General features: G+C 46.8%; 1 protein-coding gene across 3 annotated transcripts in view; it reads left to right on the top strand.

Annotated features, from left to right (window-relative positions):
• Vwa3b (von Willebrand factor A domain containing 3B) overlaps window positions 1-27142 on the top strand; it is a 195408-nt gene that overhangs the window by 69732 nt on the left and 98534 nt on the right. For all 3 annotated transcript variants that reach the window (XM_076557482.1, XM_076557483.1, XM_076557481.1), the window contains exons 8-9: window positions 2847-2972; window positions 21506-21690. In XM_076557482.1, the coding sequence (XP_076413597.1) occupies window positions 2847-2972; window positions 21506-21690 (311 nt within the window). The remainder of the gene's footprint in view (window positions 1-2846; window positions 2973-21505; window positions 21691-27142) is intronic.

Genomic DNA, 27142 nt, shown 5'->3' with positions numbered 1-27142 from the left:
GCCTCGTGTCAGTCCTTACCTTCTGACTACTTTTGACAGGATCTCTTTGTTGTTTGCTACCCTGTGTGCCGGGCTCTCTGGTCTCCTAGCTTCTGGGGCTCCTCCTGCCTCTGCCCTTCATTTTCCCCTAGCAGCACCAGACTACGGATGCGCACCACCATGCCTGGCTTTATATGCACGGCAGGGATTCAAACTCCGGTCTCCATGCTTGCAAAGCAAGCCCTTCGGCCACTGAGGCATCTCCTTAGCAACCCCCCTCCCCGGGAGTCCTTGGAGGAATCATTACTGAGGTTTCTGACTGGGAAGAGGATGGTTAAGACTCCACCGCACCCTCTTTCGAGGTAAAGTAGAGCAGTCATGGTATGCAGAGGAAGTGTACTTTGGAAACCATGACTTGACTGCAGATCCAGTGAGCTTTCAGAAGCAGGGAATGCTACCTCCACATGTCAGAAGTCCACGCTGCTATGTGCCTCAGGCACAGAACAGGTCTCGGTAGATGTGGCAGGGACAGCCAGTTGCCACCCAGACCTACTCCTTCTTAAGACGGAACTCCACCTTTACTTAGGGCCACTGTGCACGCAGCTGTGATGAGGCTTTGGTCACAGGTGGGTAGTGAGGCTGTTGGGTAGAACTTCAGGGAAGGGTGCCCGAGAGGGATTGACTCTATAGAGGATATTTGTCCTGCAACCTGTCGTTCTAGAAGCCACCTTGAATCTAGTGTGACTTTCAGGACAGGGGATATGCTGGGGTGGTACAGGAGCAAGATGAAGTGTGGGTCTTGACTTTTTTATTTTTAAAATGTTTTTGAGATAATTGTAGATTTACATAGTTAGAAGAAGAAATACAGATATGTGAGGTATCCTTTAGAGGGCTTCATCTCACAAAGTTATATGATTTGCCATAGCTGGGATTTTCACATTGATACACTCAAGATCTCTTCTTATGTTGGGCTGAGAAGATGGCTCAGTGGTTAAGAGTACTGACTGTTCTTCCCAGAGGACCTGGGTTCAATTCCCAGCACCCACATGGTGTTTAACAGCCATTTGTAACTCCAGTTCCAAGGGATCTGGCATCCTTTTCTGGCCTCCGAGGACACTGTTTGCAGGAGGTGCACCAACACTGACCAGACGTGGACCACCTACCCATGGAGACACAAATGTCTATATGAATTAAATCACATCATTTAAAAAATGTCATGCAGCCAAACCTCACCCTGCACTAAGACAGCAGCAGCAGCAGCTCAGAAAAGAAGGCTAAAAGATCATTGCTACAGAAAAGAAGGGTTAAAGATCCTTAGAGCAAAGGAAAGGCCAGTGGAAGTGACTTCAAGGAGGCTGGATACCTCGTCTAAATCAAGAAGGATCAGGGGCTGCTGTTGCATAGACCCCTCAGTTCCACTTGCTGCTGACAGTGACTGGCTTTCATGAGATGCTTCTGCTTTCTTTACTTTACCGAAGGATCATGTAAAATGTATACTATTCTGTCTGCCACAGATGTTTACAAGCACTGGGTGCATCCCAACATCTGCACATATGGTTTATGAAGATGGCAGCATTTCTCTGGGGGGACTTTTTTTTTTTGCTTGGTCTTGTTGGTTTTTAAAAATAGATAATATTTTTTATTAATTCTTTTAGGATTTCATATATGCATATAATATATTTTGATCAGATTCACCCTCATTCACCCTCCAACTCCTCACAGATCCATCCTACCATCCTACCATCCCACTCTCCCACCTTCTTCCATCTTTGTATCCTTATTTTCTTTCTTGTATATACCGCATGGAATCTACTTTATGCTGCCCCTACACTCATATGGATGTGGACATCCACTAGAGTGTGGCTAACCTACTAAAGGCTGTATACCCTTAAAGAAAACTTGCCTCCCCTTCCCCAGAAGCCACCAAATGCTAATAACTCCTCAGTTAGGAGTGGGGGCTCACAACCCCCCCCCTCTGTGCTAGAAGGTTGACTGGTTTGATCTTGTGGAGGTCTTGTGGCGGCAGCTACAGTTGCTGGGAGTCTGTGAGTCAGTGACCCTATGGTGTTCAGAGACACTGTTTTGTCAGGTCCTCCGTGACTTCTGGCTCTTACTGTCTGTCCATGCCCTCTTCTTCAGTGGTCTCTGAGACTTGGAGGGAGGTGTGTAATATAGATGTTCCATTTGTGGCCGAGCACTCCATAAGCACTTGTCTCTGCACTCTGACCAATTGTGAGTTTCCTTGCTAATTGCCAAGCACTGAACAAGGAATCCCCTCAGATGTGGTCTGAGAGCTGCACTAATCTATGTGTATAAAGATGTGAATTCAGAGGGAGTTTGATACTGGTCTATTTAATAGTATAGTAGTGGTAGGTTCAGCCCTGGGCCTGTGAGCTCCTCAGCCATGAATTCTTGGCCAGATTTACAGTACCAAACATGTGTTTCCTTCTGTAGAATGGACCTTAAATCCAAATAGAAAGAGATTAGTTACTTCTATAACATGTGTACCACTATTGCCCCATGGGCATATCTTGCCATGCTGGTTTTTATTGTAGCTTACAGGATTCACAGTTGGGTAAGAATATTGATGACCTGTAGCCTAAGCTGCCTTTGAACTTGGGGCAGTCCTCCTACCTTGGCCTCCTGAGCACTGGGATTACAAGTGTATGCCACCATGTCTAGGCTCCCTTGGGGAGGGGGGTTCCAGTTCTGACTTTCATCAAGAGATTATTTGGGGGAAATATAACTGGACGTTCAGAGATGTCCTCAGTGAGTTGATGTGCCATGCCTGCCTGGATCCTGCAGAGTTTTTTTGGGCAGGAGACTTCTATCTCAGCTGCTCACTTATGTTATGCTTCCCTTTCCAGGAGCTGGTGTCAGAGAGGATGTGTTTCTCATCTGGAGAGAAATGGAAGAAGCCTGCAGCACACTGACTCAGGTTCGGAGACTGGTGGACAAGTCTCCTCAGTCGGATGCGTCCCCAGCATACTACAGTAGGTGCTGTTTATATATAAGTTTGTAGTGCAAAGGAGTCAGTGATATTGGTGGCTGGGGACACAGGTGGGAGGGTTGGAGTCCCATGCTTCTAAACAGGAGAACTCCTTAGCTCAGCTCAGAGGTGTTTCTAGGGAGCGTCTCTCAAGCTGTGGGATGTGCATACGTGTGTGCGTGTGCGTGTGCGTGTGCGTGTGCGTGTGCGTGTGCGTGTGTGTGTGTGTGTGCAGATATGTCGACACACATGCTTGTGCTCATTCCTGAAGTAGTTAAAGCTCTAAAGGCAGGAACTGCCTGTAGTAAGAGGAGGAAGCAAGGCTTGGTAGAGAGCTGGGCTCAGTTCTGAACACAGTGCAGACATCCACGGTGTGGGGTAGAGGGGCAGGCTGTAAATGGAAACTTACTAAGGAGATATGATGAATAGAAGGCTTCTGTCTGGACTGACACAACAGGGTTCTTGCTGAAGGCCGCATCAGATATGGTGGGCAAGAGGAATTCCACTGAGATATTGAATCTGGTCATTTACCAGTTTGGGAGTGGGGATTCTGGTTGTAGCCGTTTCTAAAGAGTTGTGCTAGCTATGCAGAACTGAGCACAGAAGTCTGAAGATTGAGGACGTTTGAAAGAAGATGCAGAGAGGCTCAACTCAAGCTCAGTCGGGGGGTAATCTTCCAAGAGGCATGTGGGGTTTTGTCTGTTTTCTTTTTTTCTTTTTTTTTTTTGAGTCCTGTTTTGTTTTGTTTTTTAAGATTTGTTTATTTATTATGTATACAGCATGTTTGCCTGCAGGCCAGAAGAGGACGCCAGATCTCATTACAGATGGTTGTGAGCCACCATGTGGTTGCTGGGAATTGAACTCAGGACCTCTGGAAGAGCAGTCAGTGCTCTTAACCACTGAGCCATCTCTCCAGCCCGTCTGTTTGTTTTCTAAACAGGGTCTCTTCATGTATCCCTGGCTTTCCTGGAACTCACTCTGTAGACCAGTGTAGCTGAAGTTTTCCTGGTCCTGCCCGGCTCCTGCGATCCCGCAGTCCCACAGTGGCTCAAACCCAAATAAACACACAGAGGCTTATATTAATTATCAACTGTATGGCCTGATAGCTCAGGCTTCTTGTTAGCTAGATCTTACATCTTAAATTAACCCATTTCTATAAATCTGTACTTTGCCACGTGGCTTGTGTCTTACTGGTATCTTTACATCTTGCATGATATAGCAGCAGCTGGCAGCGTCTCCTCTGTTTTTCCTTTCTCCTTCCTCCTCTCTAGTTAGAATGTCCCACCTAACCCTATTCTGTCTCACCATTGGCCAAACAGCTTTATTTATCAATCAATCAGAGCAATATATTTTCACAGCATACAGAAAGACATTCTTCCATCCGTCCAGGCTGGCCTAAACTCACAGAGATCGGCCTGCCTCTGCCTTTTAAGTGCTAGGATTAAAGGCATGTACCACTTCACCAGGTGGAGCATCTGGCATGTGAGGACTCAGGGATGGGTCAGCTAGACTTGGCCTTGCCTGCAGACTGAATCCCATCCACACTGACCATGGCAGGCCGCCATCCACTCACCCTCACACAGCCACAAGGGAACCTGCATTTGTTGCATTCTAATTTAAGACCACTGCTCTTCTTTGGGCAGCAGAACTTCTCTTGTTGAATGCAGACACGGGCCAGGCAAGAACCTCGTAAGATTTGTCTGGAAGGGATAGGGTCTGTGAGGGCTTGTACCACCAGTATTAAAAAGAAGTTCCTGAAATGTACTTGCCTTTCTCAGTCTTCAGAGACCTTTCATGTTCTGAGCAGCAAGGACAACTGTTGTGCGACACTATTCCTGGGGTGACATGAGCAAATGTCTATTTGCCCAAGATAGGGAGCCCATGACAGACCAAAGTAAGAGTACCACCCAAACCCAACTTGGTGAATCCATAAGTTTGTTGGAATTACTTACAGGAAGAGGGATAACTCAAAGGTAGTGCCTTGCTGATGGCCCATACTGGCCATGGGTGGCAACTCACAAAAGCTGCAACCGGCCTCTACTTACAGGTAGCTCTGCAGATCTGAGAGCCTCCTCTAGGCCCCTTGGCTGGCCTGAGGCTCTCCTCAGCAGGCCTCACTGCTTATGTGCTTTTATAACCTTGGGGATGGAGAGGTTTTGTGTATTTGGTAAGTTTTAGGGCCTTCCTGACACTTATGAATTGTTTGTTTTCCAGTCTTAAAGGACCCCCTTTTAGAACTCCCCAAATCTTAAGGATCTCCCCCCTGCCCCCACAGGATTTTTCAATCTGGAGGAAACTGCTATGCATCACCAAAACATCTAGTGAGCCCCCACTATGTGTCAGGTGCTGCCCCAAGGGACTAAGCATGTGTTTAGCTTATTTCATCCAAAAACAAAACACAACTGCCATGTATCAGGGACTATGGGCATCCAGCCCCTCGATAGTCCCCTCCCAGGGTCCGGGAAGAATCTACAACCAGCTGATAATTAATCTTTGATGAAAAGAAATGAATCTATGTACATGAAACGCCTTAGTCCACACACTTTATTATTCTGTGTGAGTTCTTTCTCTACAAGCTTCTATTCTGCTCTCATGCCTCCTTTCTTGCCTGATTTCTCTCTATATTTATCTACTGCTCCCTCTAAGTTCTATCCTAATTCTCTTGTCTTAATGCTGCCTCATCGAGGTCCTTTTCATCTCGTTCTTACCCAACTGGTACTTCCCCAGCTACTCTTCCTCATCTTCCATCTCGTCCACATACTCTCTGGTCAAAACCCTCCTTATCCCTCTCAGTTCTCCATCTCTAAGTTCTCCACATTCTTCCTAAGTCTCCCAGGAATCCAATTATAAACCCAAGTAATAGCAGTCCCTTGGTTGAGCAAGGTCACCAGGCTTGAATTCTTGTGTGGTCATAAAGGCAGGTAAGAGTTTCCTCAGGCAGTGATTGTCAGGCTTCCAGGGTCAAACAGAGGGGTGATAAGAATCACACAGAGGGGCAGTAATTGTTAATTATCATTTGCAACCCAAAACAGAAGTGACTAATGAATTAACTAAAGGCTAAATTTGGGTAATATCTAAGAAGAGGGATTTTATGTGCTCAACTACAATCTTAAACATGATTGGTAGAAAATGTTAGAAATCTGTAAGTTGCTAGGTCCATGGGAGAAAATAAAACTGCCTTCTTTTTTCCTGTGACTCCTATCTGTTCAAGCTATCTGCAAGTTTTTCTGCAGGGTCGGGGAAGGTATGTTTAGTTGCTAGGCAACCTGTGTACAGCTAGATGCCTCTGGTGATAGTCGAAGGGAGATCTGGAACTAGAGGTAAGGTTTGGGAAAGGAGGAAGTAAGGCTTAATTGGCACATCTGCCAGGCCTTCTCAAACAGGTAGTCTGGATGCTAGGGTCTGTTCTTAGAGAGTACAGAGGTATCTCTGATAAGGGACTTTCCTCCATCTGGGGATGGACCTGGCCGGATGCTGCCAATGACGATAATTACAGGGAGGCTTGAACTGGGGTTCTGGCTGTGAACACTGTCAGCACACAGCTTATCTAAATATCCCTTTAGCAGAGGGGAAATGGTGCCCAATAAATGATGGAAAAGCTACAATAGCACACAAGAAACTCATAGCAGGAAACAGCTGATAATCAAAAGCCAAATATCACCAAGGCTCCTTGAGCCTCAGCTTGACCTCTGGAAGGCCCTTGGCTTCTTCCAGGTATTAGCTTTGTCATAATCAGCAGAAATCCTACTTTGTATATTTTTATGGCTTGGAGCACATCCTTGTTGTCTTCATTTGGAGGTAATGAAACTAAGGCAAGAAGGATTCTGTCAACGGCCAGCAGAGGAGATTCTTCCCAGCTGTCACCCCCTTTTAAGTTAGCAGTGATGCCATGTCCATCTGAGCAGCCCTGTCCCAGTTACTGCTGCACCTGTACGCCTCTGAACTGGTGAGCTCCTGCCTTGGTGTCTGAAAGCTCTTCCCCACTACAGAGAAGCAAGCTCAGGGTATCTTTGCCGGTGAAGAACAAGGAGATGACGAGTATTTTTTCCTCTGTCTTCTATTACCAAAGTATTGTTTGTAATAAAGGGCTGGAGTTTTGTAGCAAGAATTTTGTAGCGAGGTTAGCCCGAGTCATTGCCCCTCAGTCTTAGTGTAAAATGAATAGAACATCAGTCCGGGAGGTGACTGCAGACGTTAAGTAAAAGAATGCAGGATCAGCACCAAATAGGTCCTCACTTTCTCCTTTCAACTTAAGGGAATTGGTGCCTGGATCCTGTGTGAGTTCTTAAGTTAGTGGAGGATCTGGTTTCTTCTAGGATGAAGTAATAACAGCAGTTAATGTTACCTGACCGTCACTATTCTGGGCTCTTCACAGGAAGCTCCTTCTCCAGCTGTCCCCACAGTCTTCTGAAAAGTTCTGCAATTCTGCTTTGGGTTAAGTGGGTAACTTGCCCAAGGTGGCTTTGCTAGGATGTGGCAAACCCTTGATCAGAAAGCTATTCCATCTTGAAACTACTGATGTCTGCCTCCTCCTGCCAGACATTCTCATTTGATCCACATGTAATGGTACTTGGATTTTTTTTTTTTTTTGAGAGTGTTCCAGCTGAGAGCCTCCTGGGGAGCAGGTTTTGAAATCCCTGAAAGCTACAGTGTCTCTCTGTACTGCTCATGTCACAGAGGCATCATGAACACATACAAAAACATATGGCACACATACGTACACACCCACTCACCCCCCCCACACCACAAAATTAAAACGGAAAGAAAATGGATGAGCTGTGAGTCTGAAATTCTATAATGATCCCTAATACCCTTCATTTTAACCTAACATATACATATCCCCCAAAGAAAATAACTCCAAACAGACATTTTAAAAATACTCAGGATGTACTGTACCATTTATATTCTAAAGGAGAAGTTTGATCACAACCATTCCTCCATTGGGTAGTCATCCAAGCTTTGATCAGAAAAAAATCCAAGTACCATTACATGTGGATCAAATGAGAATGTCTGGCAGGAGGAGGCAGACATCAGTAGTTTCAAGATGGAATAGCTTTCTGATCAAGCTTTTTGTCTGAATTTTACCCCAGCATCTTCATGGAGAATGTCTGACTGCGCCCTTCCTAATCCCTGGAAGCCCATGGTCAGTGTGGCACAGACCCTTTGTCTGCTTTGTGGGCAGGTGGCAACCATTCCCTCAGCTTGACTGCTCAAGGCCTAAAGGATGAAGGAGATGGGGGTGGGGTGGGAAAAAGGGGAAGGCTTGGATTGTCATTTGGATAGACGGCAGATGAATTAGACAAAGAGTCTCTGGAGCTAGCTCTCCTCATATTCCTGTCACTGATTCACTCCCGTACTCACCTCCGCCGGGGAGCCCTGGGGTCAGGGACCAGTCTGTGCATGTAACCATACCGGGGTGTGTGTGTGTGGGGGGGGCAATATCTGCCTGAGGTGACTCATTATCCTGATGCCTGGAATAAGAAGGCCGTAAATTCCCACATTGGGAATTGACTTGTTTTAATCTCAAGAGCAGGACATAAAAGTTCCTTAAGAAAAAAAAATAACTGACCCCCACCCCAAATAAATACCAAGCAATGTGAAGACAGCGGACACCAAGCAACAAGGGGGGGGGGTGACCAACAAGGCCCAGGGCAGAAAGGAGGCACGCGGTCGCTCTTCCCAGTTGATGGCCTCACAAGGCCGTGGGGCATGGAGGAGGGAGCCAGGAGGAGCTTGTCAAAACTTGCTAAGTGTGCAGAGACAGAGCTGAGAGTCTGGAAAGAACAAGGCAGCTGGCAGCTCACAGCAGAGCGTGCCAGAATGGGAAGAAACCCATGCCCAAGGCGGCAAGCAGAGGCCCCCTCCTTGAGAACTCATCCGACTACGGAGCAGTTCACACACGAAAGAGAGTGGCCTGACAGGTGGGGGCTGCTGGAAGGGACTAGAAGAAAAACAGATAATGCTCACCTAGCCTCAGGAACAGAGTCAGAGGACTTTGTAACCACGGAGTTATTACCACTACATGGGAAGGTCTTAACTTCAGTGGTAGGGAAAGGCGAGCCTCAGGCGGGACAGTGCTCTGGGGACTCCTCAGGAAGCCATCAAAATAAGACATGAAAAAAAAAAACTGTTTCCAGGTAATATAGGTGTATCTCACGGCAGAGCTCAGAGAGATTTACGTGGCACGGATCTGTTCAGCACGCACCAAGATAAAATTCACAATGCTTCGCATTCAGCCAAAGATTATCACACAGGAAAAGAAGCAAGAAAAGGTGACCTTTAAAGAGTAAAAGAAAAAAATCCATCAGTCAAAATGGACAGGGAGAGGCAGGATGAAGTGGCAGCCGAGAGGGATGTTCCAATAACGGTCCCTGTGTTGGTTAATTTTTTTGTCAACTTGATACAATGTAGAGTCACCTGGGGAGAGGTAACTTTAATTAAAAAAAAATCCCTCCATCAGATTGGCCTATGGGCGTGTCTGTGGGCATTTTCTTTTTTCTTTCTTTTCTTTTTCTTTTTTTTTTTTGGTTTTTCGAGACAGGGTTTCTCTGTGTAGCTTTGTGCCTTTCCTGGAACTCGCTTTGGAGACCAGGCTGGCCTCGAACTCACAGAGATCCACCTGGCTCTGCCTCCCAAGTGCTGGGATTAAAGGCGTGCGCCACCACCGCCCGGCTTTCTTTTCTTTTTTAATTAAGAATTTTTTTTATTCATTTTACATACCAACCGTAGATTCCCCCTCTCTCTCCTCCTGCCTCTCCCTGCCCCCCCACCGTGGGCATTTCTTCAGTCGTTAATTGATAAAGCAGGGTCCAGTCCACTGTGGGCGTTACTTTTCCTAAGCAAGTGGACCTGGGCTGTATAAGGAAGGGCGCTGAGCAAGTGAGCCAGTAAGCGGTGTTCTTCTGCGGTCTCTGCTTCAGCTCCTGCCTTCAGGCTCCAGCCTTTGAGTTCTTGGCCTGTCTTCCACCGATAATGGACTACAATGTAGAAATATAAGCCAAATAAGCGCTTTCCTCCCCCAGATTGCTTTGGTCAATGATTTATCACAGCAACAGCAAAGAAAACTAGGACAACTGGCCCTCATCACGGCTTCTCCAGTTCTAAGTAGCCCAAGCATGAGATGCCTCCCTGAGTGGCGGAGGGCGAAAGAATTAAGCCCAGACCTTCGACTTGAAACCCAGTGCAGATCTGCCATAGTGAGAGAGTGTTGGGCAAAGCTGTGAGATACCTGCCACCAGGCCACTCCATGCAGACTGGGCAGCTGGAACTGTGTTGAGCCATGTGGCTGGCGGCTTCCATCACCTCTACTGTATCCCCAGCTGCAGAGCAAGGAGTAAGCTGTAGCTCGCCATGGGGAAGGGCCAGAAAGGTAGCCTGAAGATTTGTGGCAGTGCTCAGTTCCAGGCTCGCTGCAGAAAGACCCAGCAACTGGTAGAAACTGGAGGTGGGCTAGATAGAGCTCACAGATGGAGGCTCTAGATCAGTTCTAGCCTCAGGAAGAGACCTGTGTACTAATGGAACACATTATATCTGGTTTTGGAGTGGGTTTGAGCACACCCATTCCTGAGCCAGTGCAGACTTCTGTCACTATGAAATTCAGGGGCAGCCCATCTTAGCATCATTGTCGATGGCCAAGGGACTGTCTCTACCATTCCCATCCCCCAACTTGGGTGGCACAACAATTACCAAGCCAATGCTTAGAGACAGGGGCATTAAACTGTTTCTACCACCTGGTAGAGACTTGTGTCCTGAGGAGACATGCTTGAGTTTGGGGTTACATCTCTGCCAGCTGTGTGATGGGCCTCAGATACCCAAGACTGTGTGGGTACTTTCAGCTGTGAGACTCCGAGGTAGCTTAGCTTGGCATATGCTAAGATGGTTAAGGGGCTGCATTCACCAACCTTACCCCAACCTGGAACACCATAGCATCATGACCCAAGATCCCATTTAATGTGAGCAAGACAATCAGAATCACAAGATTCTCAATTTGTTCTGGAATTGAGCACTGAGCTGGTCAAACCTAATCTAGGCATAGGATAATGGCCTCCATCCTAGGTCTGCCGGTAAATAGGACCTCTGAAATACTTGTGGTGCAGAAGAAACACCATACTGGGACACTGGACTGCTGTCCCATCACCTGTGGTGATGGCAATGGTCGTGGATCAGGGATTCAACCCATAGCCACGTGGGCCTGGGTTGTAGCCTGGTTGTTGGGCTGGTCTTGGCAGGTTGTTGGTGTAACACAGGTTGGTGACATTGGTAGCCATAGTTGTGACTAGGGAGCCATAGTCTGAGACTGGTCACTCAGGGTGACTATGTTCAGAGCCAGACAGAATCCTCCAGTGTCTGACTTCAGGCTGGTGACTGTGCATGAGACATGAGGACCTTTGGAGGTCACAGGGCGTGGCTGGTGAAGACAGCCTACTCCCTGGATGTGCTCTCTTGGTTCTTTCTGAACAATACACCATCAGCATATTCAAGAAATCTGGGCTTGGGTTGCCCTTTGTTCCTGAAACAGTGACCACATGCTGATGGCAGACTCATGGCTTATTTTTCTATCTAGGTGCCACCTAGGGCTGGAATAATGAAAGTGACTACGTGTCCAACCTTTTCACATTGAGACATGTGTTGCCACTATAAGATGCATGCTCAAGGTGTTGTGTGTGTGTGTGTGTGTGTGTGTGTGTGTGTGTGTGTGTGTGTGTGTGTGTATAGATGTGTTTTGCCTGGAAGTATGTCTGTTATCTCATGCATGTCTTGTGCTCATGGAGGCTAGAAAGAAGAGAACATTAAATTTCCTGGGCCTGGAGTTGCAGATGTCTATTAACTACCATGTAGGTGCTGGGAATTGAACCCAGGTCCTCTAGAAAAGCAGCCAGTGCTCTTAATCACTGAGCCATCTCTCCAGCCCCTCACAGTGTTTTAAACAAGTTTCCAATCTTGTGTTGGGTTGCATCATAGCTATCCTGGATAGTGGCACCCAAAGCTTTCAGGAAACCATGAAATGATACCTGGGAAGTAAACAGTTTACTTTTGAGTAACCAATGGATCAAGGATAAAATCAAGAAGAAATTGATTTTTTTTCCCTGACACAAAAGAAAAGGGAGAGACAGAAATGCCGTCAAGGTGAGAGTGTAGCATCCTGGGCCCCCATGGGAAAAGTGTGAAGATCTACCTACAATTGCCTCTCCAGGGGCCAGAGATGAGAGAACAAGCCATGCATGCCCCACACGAATACAGGGAAAGACATAAAGATCTGAGCAGAGAGGATGTGAAAAGGACAAAACCCAGCAAAGCTCAGCAAATCAGAGCTGACTCTTCAGACAGACAAACCCTGACTTGGACTAAGTAAGAAAAGGACAGGTGACACCAATAAACAGGCCAGAGAGCGAAAGGAGAACATGACAGCTGACACTCCACAAAGGGAAGAGGTCACCAAGGTCACCGTGAACAACTCTGCACCAACAAAGTTTGATAACCCAAAAGAAATGGACAGATTCCTTGACAACAACTTACCAAGACCCAATCATGACCGAACAGAAAGTCTGTTTGACAATGTGAAGACAGGAACTTATTAAGGGCCATTTGTTGTATCAACAGCTGACAATATACTGAGAGGTGAATTCTATGTACCTTCTCTTAAGATCTAGAACAAACAAGCATGGCCACTTCGTTGCCTTTATTCAGCATAGCTCCTGAAGTGTGAGCAAGAACAATCAGTTACGAGAAGGAAACAAAAGGCATTCAGTTTGGAATCCGGTGAGCTCCAGGTTCAGTGAGAGATCCTGTTTCAAAAAAAAAAAGTGGGAAGTGATAGAAGATTTTTAGCATTGGCTTCTGGCCTCCGCACACATGTGTACACACACACACACACACACACACACACACACACACACACACACACACACACATACACACAGGCAAAACACATGTTTAGACATAGGACATTTGAGTTTATCATTAGCACATGCTATTGATGAAGTGATCCATCACCTGCAATTAGACCGTGTAACTGGTTGAAGTTGTGTACCGTTGGCTGCAGACAGTCACGAAGATGGCAAACAATACAACAAAGGAGATGAAAGGAGATATCAAATCAAGTAAAAGAACACTCTTAGGAAAAGAATAGAGGACAGAAAATGGGCCTATACGGCTGGTAGGGAACAGCAGGAAGGCGAGGGTTTACCTTAGCCGCACGCGGTTCAAAGAGGACTGGTTTCCATGAGTTAGTGTGGAACTAACCATTGGTTAGTGTGGTTCACTAGACCTCCACACAGGGCAGTTGATAAAGCACGGGAGGAGGTGCTGGCTGCCCAGAGGCACAGGCACGTTCACCTGGACACTCCCTCTGTGTAGGATCCAGGCAGAATCTGGCTTTGTCATAGAGTATCAAAGAATGTTGACCAACTTTTTTTTTTTTTTTTTTTTGCTTATGCTACAGCTCAAACATTTCAAGGGCTCCTCATTCTTTAATTGTGAACAACGAGAGCCCCGGGATTTGCTATCTGAGCCCAAGCTCTGACTCTGAATATTGACTTGTTCCAAAATGTCAAATTTGGTGTCACAAGGCTAAAGGCTCTTCCAAGTCCTTCAGGCAAGTTTTGAGAGAGTGTTTATTGACCTAACAGAGAGGGAACATGATCATCTTGTTGGTGCTGTATTAGATAACCAGCAAGATTCTGTTGTAGTTCCGAGCAGTGGTGAGCTGCAGAGAATTACAGTTAGAAATGTATTAAAGCTGGCTTTGCCATTCCTGCCCTGTGACTATTGGTAAGACGCTATCTGTGCCACAGTTTCTAAACAGGCAAAATGTGAGCAGTCAAGAAAGCTATATTTAAAAATGCATAGAGAGCTGGAGAGAGGGCTCAGTGGTTAAGAGTGAACATGCCCTTGCAGAGGGTCTGAGGTCAGTTCCCTGCATCCATGTTGGGCGGCTCATAACTGCCTGCAACTCCAGCTTCAGGGAACCTGACATTCTCTTCTGGATCTCAGGTACCCACACTTGTGTGTGTGTGTGTGTGTGTGTGTATGTGCACAATTTTTAAAATATTAATCTTTAAAACAATAATTGATACCACTTCTAGAAACTTCTCAAAAACATACAAAAGGAAGACATACTACTTTCTAGTTCAGTCTATGAGACCAGTGTCCCCTTCCCACCAAAGCCAATGACTCTATGAGAAAGGTAAATTTCAATATTTACTACGAAGAAGATAGAAAAATTCTGCAAAGTAATGGCAGACTACGTCTACCAGAAAAAAGAATTATACAACTTGATCAAATGAGAGACATCAAAGAAATGTAAGTTTGGTTTTACATCTAAAAGTCAACAAATATCATATACAATACTAACAGAATATTAGGGGGGACCACAGTCATCTCCACACAGGTGGGATGATCATTCGACAAAATCCAATAGTCCATTGTGAAAGCAAAAACCAAACAAAAGCAAAAAAATCCCAAGGAAACAGAAATCTAAGATCACCTTTAAAAAATACTTATTTCCAGCTGGGTGGTGGTGGTGCACACCTTTAATCCCAGCACTTGGGAGACAGAGGCAGAAGGATCTATGAGTTTGAGGCCAGCCTGGGCTACAGAGAGAGTTCCAGGACAGCTAGGGCTATGCAGAGAAACTCTGTCTTGAAAAACCAAAAGAATATTTTCTTGTTTTTTTAAAATATTTCTTTTTATTTTATATATATGACTGTTTTGCTTGTATGAATGTATAGGTATCATGTGCATGCATGGTCCACATGGAAGTTTGGAGAGGGTTGGAACCTCTGGAGCTGGCGTTACAGATAATTATGAGCTGCCATGTGGGTGCTTGAAACTGACCCCAGGTCCTCTGCAAGAGCAACAAGTGCTCTTAACCACAGAGCCATCCCCCCAACCTCTGTTTTATTTAAATTATGTTTACGTGTGTGTCCTTGTGTGTGTATGTCACATGTGTGGGGGTGCGTATCAAGCCAGATGCATTGGATCCTCTGGAGCTAGATTTATAGGTGGTTGTGAGCCAATTAATGTGAATGCTGGGAATCAAACTCAGGTTCTCCACAAAAGTAGCCAGTGCTCTTAACTGTGGAGTCTTCTCTCTGGCCCCTAAAGTCTCATTCTTAACCTGAGAAAGAGCATCTGTGAAATATGCACAAGGGTAACAAGAAATTTTAATGTGGGGAAAATAACCTTCCAACAAATGGCATAGGAGCAATGGATGTACACATGCAATGCTCTTGACTTTTTTTTTTTTGGTTTTTCAAGACAGGGTTTCTCTGTGTAGCTTTGCGCCTTTCCTGATCTGCTCTGTAGACCAGGCTGGCCTCGAACTCACAGAGATCCGCCTGCCTCTGCCTCCCGAGTGCTGGGATTAAAGGCGTGCGCCACCACCGCCTGGCTTGCTCTTGACTTCTTATCTCACCCATAAACCAAAAAAATTACCTCAAAATGCATTAGTTACCTCAGTGTAAAAGCTAAACTATAACACTTAGGAACAAACCTACACACAAATACGTATTGTCTTAGGCTTCGCAGTGGTTTGGCTGTTAACAATAGCAAGAGTAGGAGAGATAAGATAAATGGGACTGTGGTGGATTGAATGAGAGTGGCCCTCAATGATCCCCAGTTAGCAGAACTGTTTGGGAAGGATTAGGAGGTGTGGCATTGTTGGAGTGGGAGCGGCCTTGTTGGAGGAGGTGTGCCCGGAGGCCCAGTCTCTCTTGCCCTCCCTACCTGCAACTTGCAGATCAGATGTGAACTCTCAGTTACTTCTCCAGCACCACGCCTGCCTGCCTGCCACCATGCTCCCCACCATGATGAGAATGGACAAACCCTTTGAATTATAAGCAGGCCCCCGATTAGATGCTTTCTTCTGTAAGTTGCCTTGGTCATGGTGTCTCCTCACAGCAATAGAACAGTGAGCTAAGACAGGGACCTCAGAAATGTGCACTGTTTCATGCTTCAGTGGACACTATGGAGAAAAGGAACAGGCACCCAAGAGTGGAAGTATTTAGAAATAAGCTGCTCATGAAGACTCTAGGTGAAGGCAAGCTGAAGGATGGTTACAATTTGGGAATAAAAGACTGATAACCCAGCCTTTGTTACATACTTATGTGAACTTCAGATGTCACAATTTCCCAAATTCCCAAAGTCTGTTTAGACTTTTCTCTTCTTAGCCTCATCTGTCCACTTTATATCTAAACCCTGAATTGGTCTATAGATCTTGCCACAACCTGACTATTTTTTAACAGTTTTTAAGGAAGATCTATTATACTGTTTTAAATTTTAGGTGTACAGGTATTTTGTGTCTGTGTACCACATGTGTGCAGTACATCTAGAGGCCAGTAGAGGGCATCAAGTAGTCGTTTGCCATCATGTGGGTGCTGGGAACTGAATCCTGGCCTTCTCAATTGCTGACCCATCCCAATTAGCTCCCAACCCAATTGTTTTTAAAGTTGCTGTTTGGGGTACAGGTTGGTGCCGGCCTCAGTGGTCCTCAACTGTTCCCAGTTGAAATGGCCGTTGAGGGCAGGCTCTTCGGAGCATGCTGTCTGTGATTCTTCTCCTGCAGCCCGGGCTCCTGGTGATGTGTTCTTCTTAACCCCGTGCGGGTTTGTCACTGGACTCAATTATTGCTCCCCGCCGCCAAGTAGCCAAGTAGTCTGCAGCAGGTATTGTGGTTCAGGGTCCTCCTGAAGCTGAGATGCTGCTTGCCTTGAGAGCCGTTTCCCGCACATCTCTCAGAGGGATGAAGCCGAAGAGAAAGAGAGAGAAGTGAGGACCAAAGGGTACTTGTTCTCCTCCTGTTCTCTTCGTTAGTACTCGGCTTCCTTTTCAAACCCGCTTCTTTTCTGCCTCATTTCCTTTCTCCCCCTTTCCTCTCCACCTTCAGAGGATGCTAGGAGCTAGTGACCGGAGGACTGGAATAAACGAATTGGGTGAGTGACAGAGCCCTTCATGGCAATAGAAACCGTAGTTTGATTTTTACAGAATTAACAAGAAGGAAGTATAAATGTACAAATAAATAAAATCACTTTACAGTATTCCGGGGAGAACAGGCCTAGAACTCCCTGGGACTCTACTTCATTCTCCCTTGAAGTTAAAGTTTTCAAATTCTAAGAGGCTCCTGCAAGTGACCTGATACTGCCTCTCAGAGCAAAGTCTAGAGCTTCCCGATTGGTCTCAGGCACACATTTGACATTCAACACCAGGCCCCTCAGGGCACCCCATCGGGTCTCAACCCTCACATGCAGTGCCCAGGACGCCAGGGACAGCATTCGCTTGCTTTAGCAAACGTGCCTTAACAGAATGTATCAGACAAGCACAGAAATGTGTGTAACTGCTCGGAGGTGGGCCTCTGGCTCCTTCCATACCGTCCCCACCTGTCCCCTGGCTTCCACCCAAAGCAGGCTTCATCCATCACCTTCAACCAAAGGACTGCAGCTCCTCGCTGCTGAGGGAATCACCCAGCAGGAGGGATTGGAATTTCTTAGAGTCCTGTCCATCTCCCTCAGTTCCCAGCTGTGCTCAGTTCTCTTCCCTCCCTCCCTTCCAGCGTGTATCAGACTCTGGTCTGTAGACCACAAGCCTCCCCCCACCCCACCCATCCCCGCATAATTCCCTGGACAGAAAGACTCTGGAACCAAATAGCTTCAGATTCCCAAATAGCAGGAATGGGAATCCTGGTTGTGGTGAGCCCCCTTGCCCATGCTCTGAAGAAAAGGCTGAAAATAAAGTCATCAATAATCTCCAAGTTTTTTAGGTTCCCCAGCTTTTTGCCTAAGGAGCCCTCTTTCTGAGTAGCAGCAATTGGCACTCAGTGGGGGTGGGGGACGGGGGGGGGGGGGGTAGAGCATGTGGCGTTCACTGCGAGAATCATCAGATTAATGTTATCTCCAGAAATTGAGTGCATTCATTCACTGACAGCACAGGGACCTGGCACAGCAGGAATGATGTGGCAGTTGAGTAGCTTTCAGTGGAGGAGGGTAGAGGGTGCAGTGTGTGGGGGAGGGCAGTAAATCCTTGATGGTACCCCTTAAGGTCTTTGAGTGTGAGAGGGTGGGGTACTGATAAGCCATACCCACTATCATTTTGATTGTTTCCCTGGTTAGACCATGATTTTTTTTTTTTCAAAAGCACTATTCAGATGGCTTCAAGCCTGAAAAAAAAAAAAACAAAAACATTTTAAGACTGATCAGTAGGACGGAGAGGACCAGGCAAGTCAATTCTGCAGCACGGATGTGCTCCAGTCTGCTTCCCTTGCACAGAACACCGAGAACATCCTTAGCAAACTGTCATGTGGATGCGGAGGGCCGTGTGATCAGCATCCCTGGGAGCTCACACCTCTGCAGTAAGCGAAGGCTCTGAAGGTGTGAATTCATGCGGCACTCTTAATTAAAATAACTGCAGGAGAATTGGAAAAGGATCCCTTAGTGAGCTATGCTAATGAACAGATGATGGCCTTCTCCTTCCCCTTCTCAGGCTAACAAGGCTCAGCCACTAATTGCTGTAATTAGCAATGAATGAATATGAAAAATACTTCACTTTCCCCTCATAGCTCCAGCTTGGCACGCCTGAGCTCTCTGCCTTGGTTGCTGGGCTGCCTCTGATTTCCTTTAGGAAACTCAGGTTTGAAGGGGTCTTCACCCCCCTTTCAGATGGTAATTGGGAACCTGACTCCTGCCCTTAAGTGGCTGTACCCTTGGTCTAGCTGGAAGGTGAAGGTTCATCCCGGACTCTTTAAAAACCCTTACTAGGATTGGTTTATATGGCTCCCAGGAAGTTCTCTCTCCCCTACGTTTGGACTTATGCTCAGTGAAGGGCCTTCATCTTTTTCTAAGAAGGTAGCCCCTGAAACAGATATGCAAAAGTATATGTGTTGCTATGGAAATCATTGAATGAAAAAAATTATTTCCCACTGCCCCGACTGAACAGGGAAAAGGAAGAATGGAACCAGCTACATAACGAGGGAATAAAGAGGAGCCCAAGATGCAGAGAGTAATTAACAAAGACTGAAGAAGTCATAGGAAGGTTTCTCCAAGGAGGCTGATCTCCCCGCCACACACACACACCCCACAAAAAAAGCAGCTACATCTCCATGGTGCCAGGAGCTCTCTCAAGGGAAGCTCAAGGGGCTGGGAGCTCTGGGAGGCATCTGATTCTAACTGCTTGAGAAGGGTAGGAGGACACTGTGGTTTGCATGGAAGCCAATGGCTGGCACTCAGGATGGTGCTCAGAGGGGCTTTGGATGCCACACTGGCTTCCAGTTCGAAAGCAGAAACCAGCTTCGATCAGTTCCAACTCCAGTAGGTGTCAGAGTGAGTACTGTCACAGTGCTGTACAGAGCTCTGAGGACACAGCTCCTCTGGCATGCGCATGGGCAGCCTCTTTACATATTATTGAGGACTAATTGACTGCAAGCTGTTTTGTTTCCCTGGGTCCTAGTCTAATTATATAGCCCCTTAAATCTGGGGAGGCTGGCAGTAATTTAATCTTTCATTTAAAGATTTATTTCTATTAAAAAAAATTTGTGTGTGTGTGTGTGTGTGTGTGTGTGTGTGTGTGTGTGTGTGTGTGTGAAGGTGCCCTCAAAGGCCAGAAGAGGACATTGGCTTCTTCAGAGCTGGAGTTACAGGCAGATGTGACTGCCCGATGCAGGTGCTGGGAACCACATTTGGGTCCTCTGTAACAACAGTACATGTTATTAACCACTGAGCCATCTCTCTAACCCTGTCTTGGCTAGCTTTTGTCAACTGGATACAACCTATAGTTCCCTGGGAAAGGAGAGCCTCACAAAAGGAGTTGCCTCCACCAGAACTATCTGTGGGCTTGTCTGTGGGGCATTTTCTCGATTAATGATTGATACAGGAGGGTCCAGCCCACTGTGGGCGGTGCCGTCCCCTGGGCAGATGGGCCTGGGTTGTCTAAGAAAGCAAGGTGAGTGAGTCTTGGAAGCAACATTCCTCTGTGGCCTCTTCTTCAGTTCCTGCCTTGGGTTCCTGCTTTGGCTTCTCTAGATGACGGACTAGAAACGGTAAGCGAAAATTAACCCTTCCTGTTAGTTCAGTGTTTGTCACAGCAACAGAAAACAAAAGAGGACAAATCCCCGGAGCAGCTTTTAATGACAGTCAGTGCCTTGTAGTTTCAGGCAAAAAAAAAAAATGAATCAAAAATATCCTTTTGAAAAAGCCACTGTACGAGCAATGTGCAGGGTTTTGTCATTGTTTCTTAAACAGTACAGTATGGCAACTGTTTACAAGCATTGCCTTGCGTCTGGTGTTATGTGTGATCTAGAGATGATCTGAAGTGTACAGGAGCAAGTGGGTAGGTTTTGTGCAAACACTACATCATCATGAGGAGTTTGAGCAGCCTCTGATCGAGGTACTCACAGTGCGTTCCTTGAACCAGTCCTTCCTGGGTATGGGATACAGTGATACTGATAGCCTCTGGAAGACACCAGAGGAGAATATATCTAAAGCTGCTGGATAGCTAGCCTTCTGGGCTATACCCTGTGAGACGATACGATATGATACGATACGATACAAGACATTCTAGATATAGCTCCAGATACTTCAGCTGACAGACGCAGTTTCTAAGCCCACAGAGCTGAGGGCCACACTCTAAACAGGGATTAAATTCACCAAAGGAGCTTCACGGGAGTCAGCCTACCAACCTTTGCATGCTGCCTGACCTTGCCAGCCTACAGGCTGCATGGACATCCTTCTCTTAACCCCTTTTTGCAACGCACATTCATGTGACTAAGACACAACTGATTTGAAATCTTGGTCTCCATCTCAGACCTCCCGACTCGCCTGCATGCTGCTGGAGTTTAGAAACCACTGATATTAAGAACTGCCTATGAGAAGCCATACTTATCTGGGCCCCGTTGCCACATTGGGGGCCAATATCTACCACATAAACTTTTGGATCCGCTCTCAAAACATTTCTAAATCATATCACTAGTTTTACATGAGTTATACCTAAGTCATGAATTGGGTCTATAGAAATCAGGCATTAGAAGTCCCTGGATTAGTTAACAGTTTGTCAAATGAAAAGCCCACCCTTCTCCCATACTGAATAGAATGGATGCATTATGTCAGTGGCCTAGCAGCATAGAATGCATTTCCAATAAATATAAAATCAGATTCTCCAAGAAGACCAAGAAAATACCATCTTCTGTCTGCAGGTGAAGATATTTGCTTGAGTTCAGAATAGTCAAATGGGTGAATCACATTTGAGCCGCTTGCCTAAGATAGTAGATGTCCCAGCCCGGACTTGAACCCAGAGTTTCTGACCCTGTATTTGGTGCTTTCTTGACACATGACCCTGGTCGCTCAGCCAGAGCCATTTTGGTGTAAGGCCAGTCCACACACATAGAGGAGGAAATGAGGTGAAAAATAAAAGTCTTGCTGCAGTATACTTCCTGAAGAGATATGTGGGCTCTATGGTCTGGCAGAAGGAATGTTCCAGACTGGTAAATATGAGGTTGGGAGTGTTGGAAGAACTGGTCATGCAATATGAGTAGCTGATGAACTATGATTCCAGGATCAACGTCTCTTGAGAGTAACAGAGAAGACACATGGGATTCTCAGAAGTGGCTCCAGAAATATGGCTTGAAGGCTCAGAAGCTGACCTTTTATGATGTCATTGCTGACTGCTCCTTCCGCCATGCTGATGGAGTTGTTGATATAAAAGGCAAACCAGAAGATGAATCTGTACAGACCAGCGCGGTAGGTGAAAGCTGCCAGGGCTGTGGGTCTTCTCTTGGTGCCTGGGGGCAAGGTGTGAGTGAAGCCTTCCTTGGATCAGATGCCAAGGGAAAGACCACATTGAAAGGTGGCAGGGGAGGGAGTTGTTTAGGGTTTCCATGAGACAGATGTCCCTTTACTTTCCACCTTCTCTATGTGGTACCCATGAGAGTCGTCAAGGCTGGGGCATGGCTTCTGCATGTCTTAGTCTGTTTTGAGTGGCCAAAACAGAATGCCTGATGCTAGATGTTTTATGAAGGAATGCTTATATTTAGCTCACGTGTGTGGAGCCCTATTACCAGGTAGGTACCAACTGTTTAGCCTCGGATGCGGTCCCCTAGCTCCAGCTCTGTCACAGAGAAGCAGAAAGAGAAATAGCCATGGGCAGAAGGCTGATGTGCCGATGACATCATCATGTAGCGACCTGAGCTCTCACTCTGTAAGACCAGCTCTCACTTCCTGTCACCAGCAGTCCCCCATGATCTTCTAGCAGACCTTACCTCTCAGGGCTTCCCCACCTCTCAGAACCGCCACACAGGGGCCCTACACCACAGACACTTTTAGAGACGTACTCAAGTTTTTGAGCTATAGCAGCAGATATAAGTGAATTATACCCAAGCTACCAGCTGGGCCAATAGAAGTTCAAGTCTTATAAGTGCCTGGATTGTTCAGTATTATGTCAGATGAGAGGCTCTTTGTTCCCCCATGTTGAATGGGAAGGAGAAACAGCCAGTGAGTGTGTAAAGAACCAGGCATCTCTGTGGTCCTCTTGAATTTCAAGCATCTTGAAGATGCATTACTCCAGTGAGCACCTGCCAGTATATAGTGGATTTCCAGTAAACATAAAATCAGATTCTCCAAAGACTCATAGCACCAGATGAGTATGTTTCAAGCTCTGAAAGATCTAATTCCATTGTACCAAATGGGGTCCCTGGGGATGCAGCTTCTCACAGTGTCTGACTCCGGCTCCCAACGACCAAATTATTCTCAGTATGAATGATTTCTAAGCTCTCACATCATGCATTTGAGTCATTAGGTCTGAGGCGGGGGCAGGATTTTATATTACTTATGTCCTAGCTGGCCCATTTTTGTGTTACCATAGCAAAATATCTGAGGCTGGGAAATTTACAAAGAAAGGATGTTGATTTAGCTCGCAGTTCTAGAGGTCAAAGAGTATGGCGTAGCATCTGCTCAGTTCCCGGTGTGGACCTCATGCTGTGTCAACTCACTGTGGCAAAGAAGGAAAGCAGGCATGGGTAGAAGAGCTCAGAGAGAGGGCAGGGGTGGGGAGAAGAGAGAAAGGGGAGGTAGGTGTGATCAGCAATGGCTGATGTTGGTTTTCAACTTTATTTAGAATCGCCAAGAAGAAAAAGCTTAGGGCTTATCTGTAAGGGAGTTTCTAGATTGGGTTAGGAGAGCTGGGAAAGCCTGCTGCTCTACATGTGAACAAAGCCATCCTAAATGTGGGCAGCACCAGTCCACGGCTTGGGGTTCTAGACTGAGTAAAAAGGAGAAAGTGAGCTGAGCACCAGCATCCGTCTCTCTCTGCTCCCTGACTGCAGATGGGATGTGAGCAACCGCCTCAAACTCCTGCTGCTGAGGCCTCGCCACCATGACGGACTGTACCCTCAAACCACGGGCCAAAACAAACCCTCCCTTCCTCCCTTAACTTGGGTTTGTCAGGGTATCTTGTGACAGCCACAAGAGAAATAACAGAGGCAGGCAGGCTGACCGACTTTGCAACAGTTAGTTCACTCTTTGGGTAGCTAGTTCTGAGACACCTAACTCATGCCTACAGAAATACTTGAGTGTCTGTTAATCACCTTTTAAAGGCACCACCTGCCGGCACTACCATCTTGGGGACTAATGCTCAACATGGTGGGGACAAACCATAGCAAACACCCAGGTGGTGGACCAACGCCTGCACATTGAGAAATAGTCACGTGCATGTGTAGAGCAGGGACCAAAATACTCAGAATCAACTGTTGATACGCCCTGAGAGACTAAGCAATGTCACAGTATAAAGCAGAAAAACTGTGTGTGTGTGTGTGTGTGTGTGTGTGTGTGTGTGTGTGTGTGCGCGTGCGCGCGCACACACACATGCATGCAGTGCATTTTGGAAATGGAGGACATGAGAGGATCAAGGCCCTGCTCAAATACTGTGTCACTTGATGTGTTTATTCTTAAAGGCTGTGATTCAGGGTCAAGGCCATTACTGAGAGGCTTGTAGATCCAACAGAGAGGACCTTGCATGCTCTGATGTATGGCTATTCTGGCTGACCACCCAGCTCCTTGTCTGCCCCCACCCTCCACCCCCCATCCCCCACCCCCCATTTCCCCCACCCCTCTCCTCTCCACCCCCAGTCAAGCTGTTTTCTTCTAGCGGTTCAGTTCAGGTCCCGCCATGTTGTGCTTTTACCTCCTTACCCCTGCATGTTTACAGTGGACCGCAGGAGGAAAATATATAAATTGAATTAGAAAAAACGCAGCATTGACGAAAAAGCCTGCTTCCTGGCATATCCTAGGAGGCAGAGTAATTGCCGCAGCACAGGGGAAATCTCGTTAGTGGCTTTCCTCCCGAGCACAGTTTTCTAGCTTTGTAGACATCATTCAGTCATGTTCAGGAAGTCATCCGTAACTAAATTTCCACTCAGAAAATATTCAGTCCTGGGTATTTAAAAGCATTATTCCTTGTCGATTTTGACATAGCCTGATGTGGCAATATGGCGTGCCCTGGGCCAGCTCTAATGCTGAACTTTCCCTCCCTTCTTTTCAGTCTCAATGAAAATGTAAGGGCCAGATCGAAGAATGTGGCTTATAAATAGGGGGCTTTGCTCATATTTCTTGTGCTAATGCATAATGACATGGTGAGGGTTGAGAATTATGCTAACTATTCTCTTCCATAGATAGTGGGGGAAAAACATTGCTTCTTCATATTTTCAGACCATAGTCCCCAAATTGGGTTACTCCTAAGGTTGTGCCATGCATTTAGTAGGGAGACACTGTGGCTGTAAAGTGGGTAGATCCTTTAGGGTTCCCTGGCAGCCAGGGGGTAAATCCCCTGTATGATTATCTATATAACCACTGGTTTAGATGTGGTATAGTTCTCTACATCTGAGAAATTTATGACTAGGAAGATCTTGCTGTGTAGGGTTTCCAAGCTGGATGAAGAGGCGGGGATCACTTCGCTGCCTGGAGCTTCCTCCTTTATGTCTTTAAACTGGGCATTGTCGGGTGCAACCTGAGCACAGAGCCCAGCATTTAGGAGATGCCCTGTAGAAGTGGTCTTTTCTCTCTCACAGACATTGATGTTAGAGGTAGAGAATCAGCGCTGGGAATGCTCTGCGCTCTGTATCATCAAGATACCTTAGGAAGCAGCAGGAGGAGAAAAAGCCAACGGGTCCGAGAGAGAGCCCAGCCTCTGCTGCGGAGGATAAGAAAGAATTCAAGAGTCACAGAGGGACAGGAACCAGGAAGGTCAGTGGTGAGGATCAGTGCTCTCAGTTTTACCCTAGAGGTGGATGAAGTTGCTGGGCCTCCCGGCTGGTAGGATATTCTCTTGTGGCAGGTGGGGGCCGGTGTGAATGGGGTCATCTGGGCTGCCATGTTGCCGTCTCCTTCTGTCATGCCGCTGCCTGCTAGCCTGCCTCCACGCGGCTTCGTGGCTCGCCGTTGCTTCACTTGGCTGTGCTTCAGACTTCTAGGGAAATGACATCACGGGACTGAGAGATAGGCAGGGAGGAAGCTTTTGTGTGGCAGCCCCAGGGATGTGGTTGCGAAGGAGAGGGAAGGCACCGTGGCAGAGGACAGCTCCCTTCGCCAGCCACTCCCCTTGGCAGCCTGTCGCTGATAGACCCCGTGCTCACCACTGATCTTCCCGGTTCCTGTCCCTCTGTGACCCTTGAATTCTTTCTTATCCTCCGCAGCAGAGGCTGGGCTCTCTCTCGGACCCGTTGGCTTTTTCTCCTCTGGCTGCTTCCCGACTGTTCTTACCCTGTCACCAGACTGTCGCAGCACCTCCTTGGAGCTGTGCTGAGCCAACCTCACCCGCTCCAGTCCTTGAAGATGAGTTTCTTCCTTGGCACTACTGACTCCAGGCCCTGCTTTCACTCTTCAGGATGACAGTCCCGTATGGATGACCCTTCTGACACTCTTGATCTTTCATTTCTCTATCTCCTCTTCTAATGACTTCCTCCTCCTCCACCCCATCGCTCCCCTCCCTGCCGTAGGTTCGCCCTTGACCTTGTTATTAGGAAGAACTGCAGACATAGCTCACACGATGCGTTCTAACCAAACCACTTAGATTACTTTTCTCAGGCATTTCCTCCGTGGCGTGACTGCCACCACTCCGTCGGCCTCAGTGGGGTCTGCGGGTTATTATTCCTGCCACCCTTCCCACACATCCTCATAACTTGTTCCCATCTTAGATTATTTCATGTATCCAGCACAATCAATCCCACAGCTATTTAAACCCAGCTTTGTGCCGTTTCTTGTGAATGGCAGCTGACTGTGCTAGAGAAATCTGGAGGCAAGCACTCAGCCATGAGGCTCAGTTTCACTTTGGATTAAGGCTTCTGTCCCCAGGAAGCATCGACCTTGCTCCTATCGAACACTCTCCATGTATGGATTCATCTTTCACTCACTCATTCATTTTCCTTCTTTTACTTTATACCCTCAGTGTTGCCCTTCTAGAGCTTTCCATCAGCTTATAAGCATGCATTTTAGGACTCTGTGTGTGTGTGTGTGTGTGTATGTTGTGAGCATATGCATGCATGCGTGCATGCATGTATGTGGCGGGGGGGGGGGGGGGAGTCAGAGGTCAATGGCGTGTGCTCTTCTCTATCTTATTTCTTCTTTTGAGAAACGGTCTCTTACCAGACCAGAAGCTCATTGATTGGGCTAAGCTGGCTGGCCAGTGTCTGTCTCTGTCACTCTCTGCCAGCCAGCACTGTGGTTATGTGTATAGCCAGGCCCAGCTACTGCCATGAGTGCTGAGGATCTGAACTCAGGTCTTCCTCATCCTGTTCAGGAGGCACGTTTCCCACCGAGCCCTCTCCCCAGGCTCCTGTAGGACATTTGATCACACACCTGCATCTGATGGCCTTTTCCTGCTGTACACAGGCTCCCATCCCCTCAGAGTGACAGCTACTGGTGTTGACAGCTACCTGTGCCTCATTTGCTTCATTCTGTTTCTCCTTAGAAGTCAACTCTTGCAAAGACTGTCATCCATTCTCTTTCTCCAGCTCTCCAGTTCCCTTCCTATGTGCTCTAGAGTCTACTGATTGTGCAAAACCTCCACTTCTCCATGAAAGCTGGGATATATGAAGTTTTTAAATTCAGGGATCAAGTCTTTTTTTTTTAAATCTGATTTTATTTTTTTATTAACATTTTCCCCTTTATTTTACATGCTGACCACAGTTTCCCCTCCCTCCTC

The sequence above is a fragment of the Peromyscus maniculatus genome, chromosome 21, assembly GCF_049852395.1.
Source record: "Peromyscus maniculatus bairdii isolate BWxNUB_F1_BW_parent chromosome 21, HU_Pman_BW_mat_3.1, whole genome shotgun sequence".
Classification (NCBI taxonomy): Eukaryota; Metazoa; Chordata; class Mammalia; order Rodentia; family Cricetidae; genus Peromyscus; species Peromyscus maniculatus.
The sequence above is the reverse complement of the archived record's forward strand: the minus strand, read 5'-3'. Positions and strand labels throughout refer to the sequence as shown.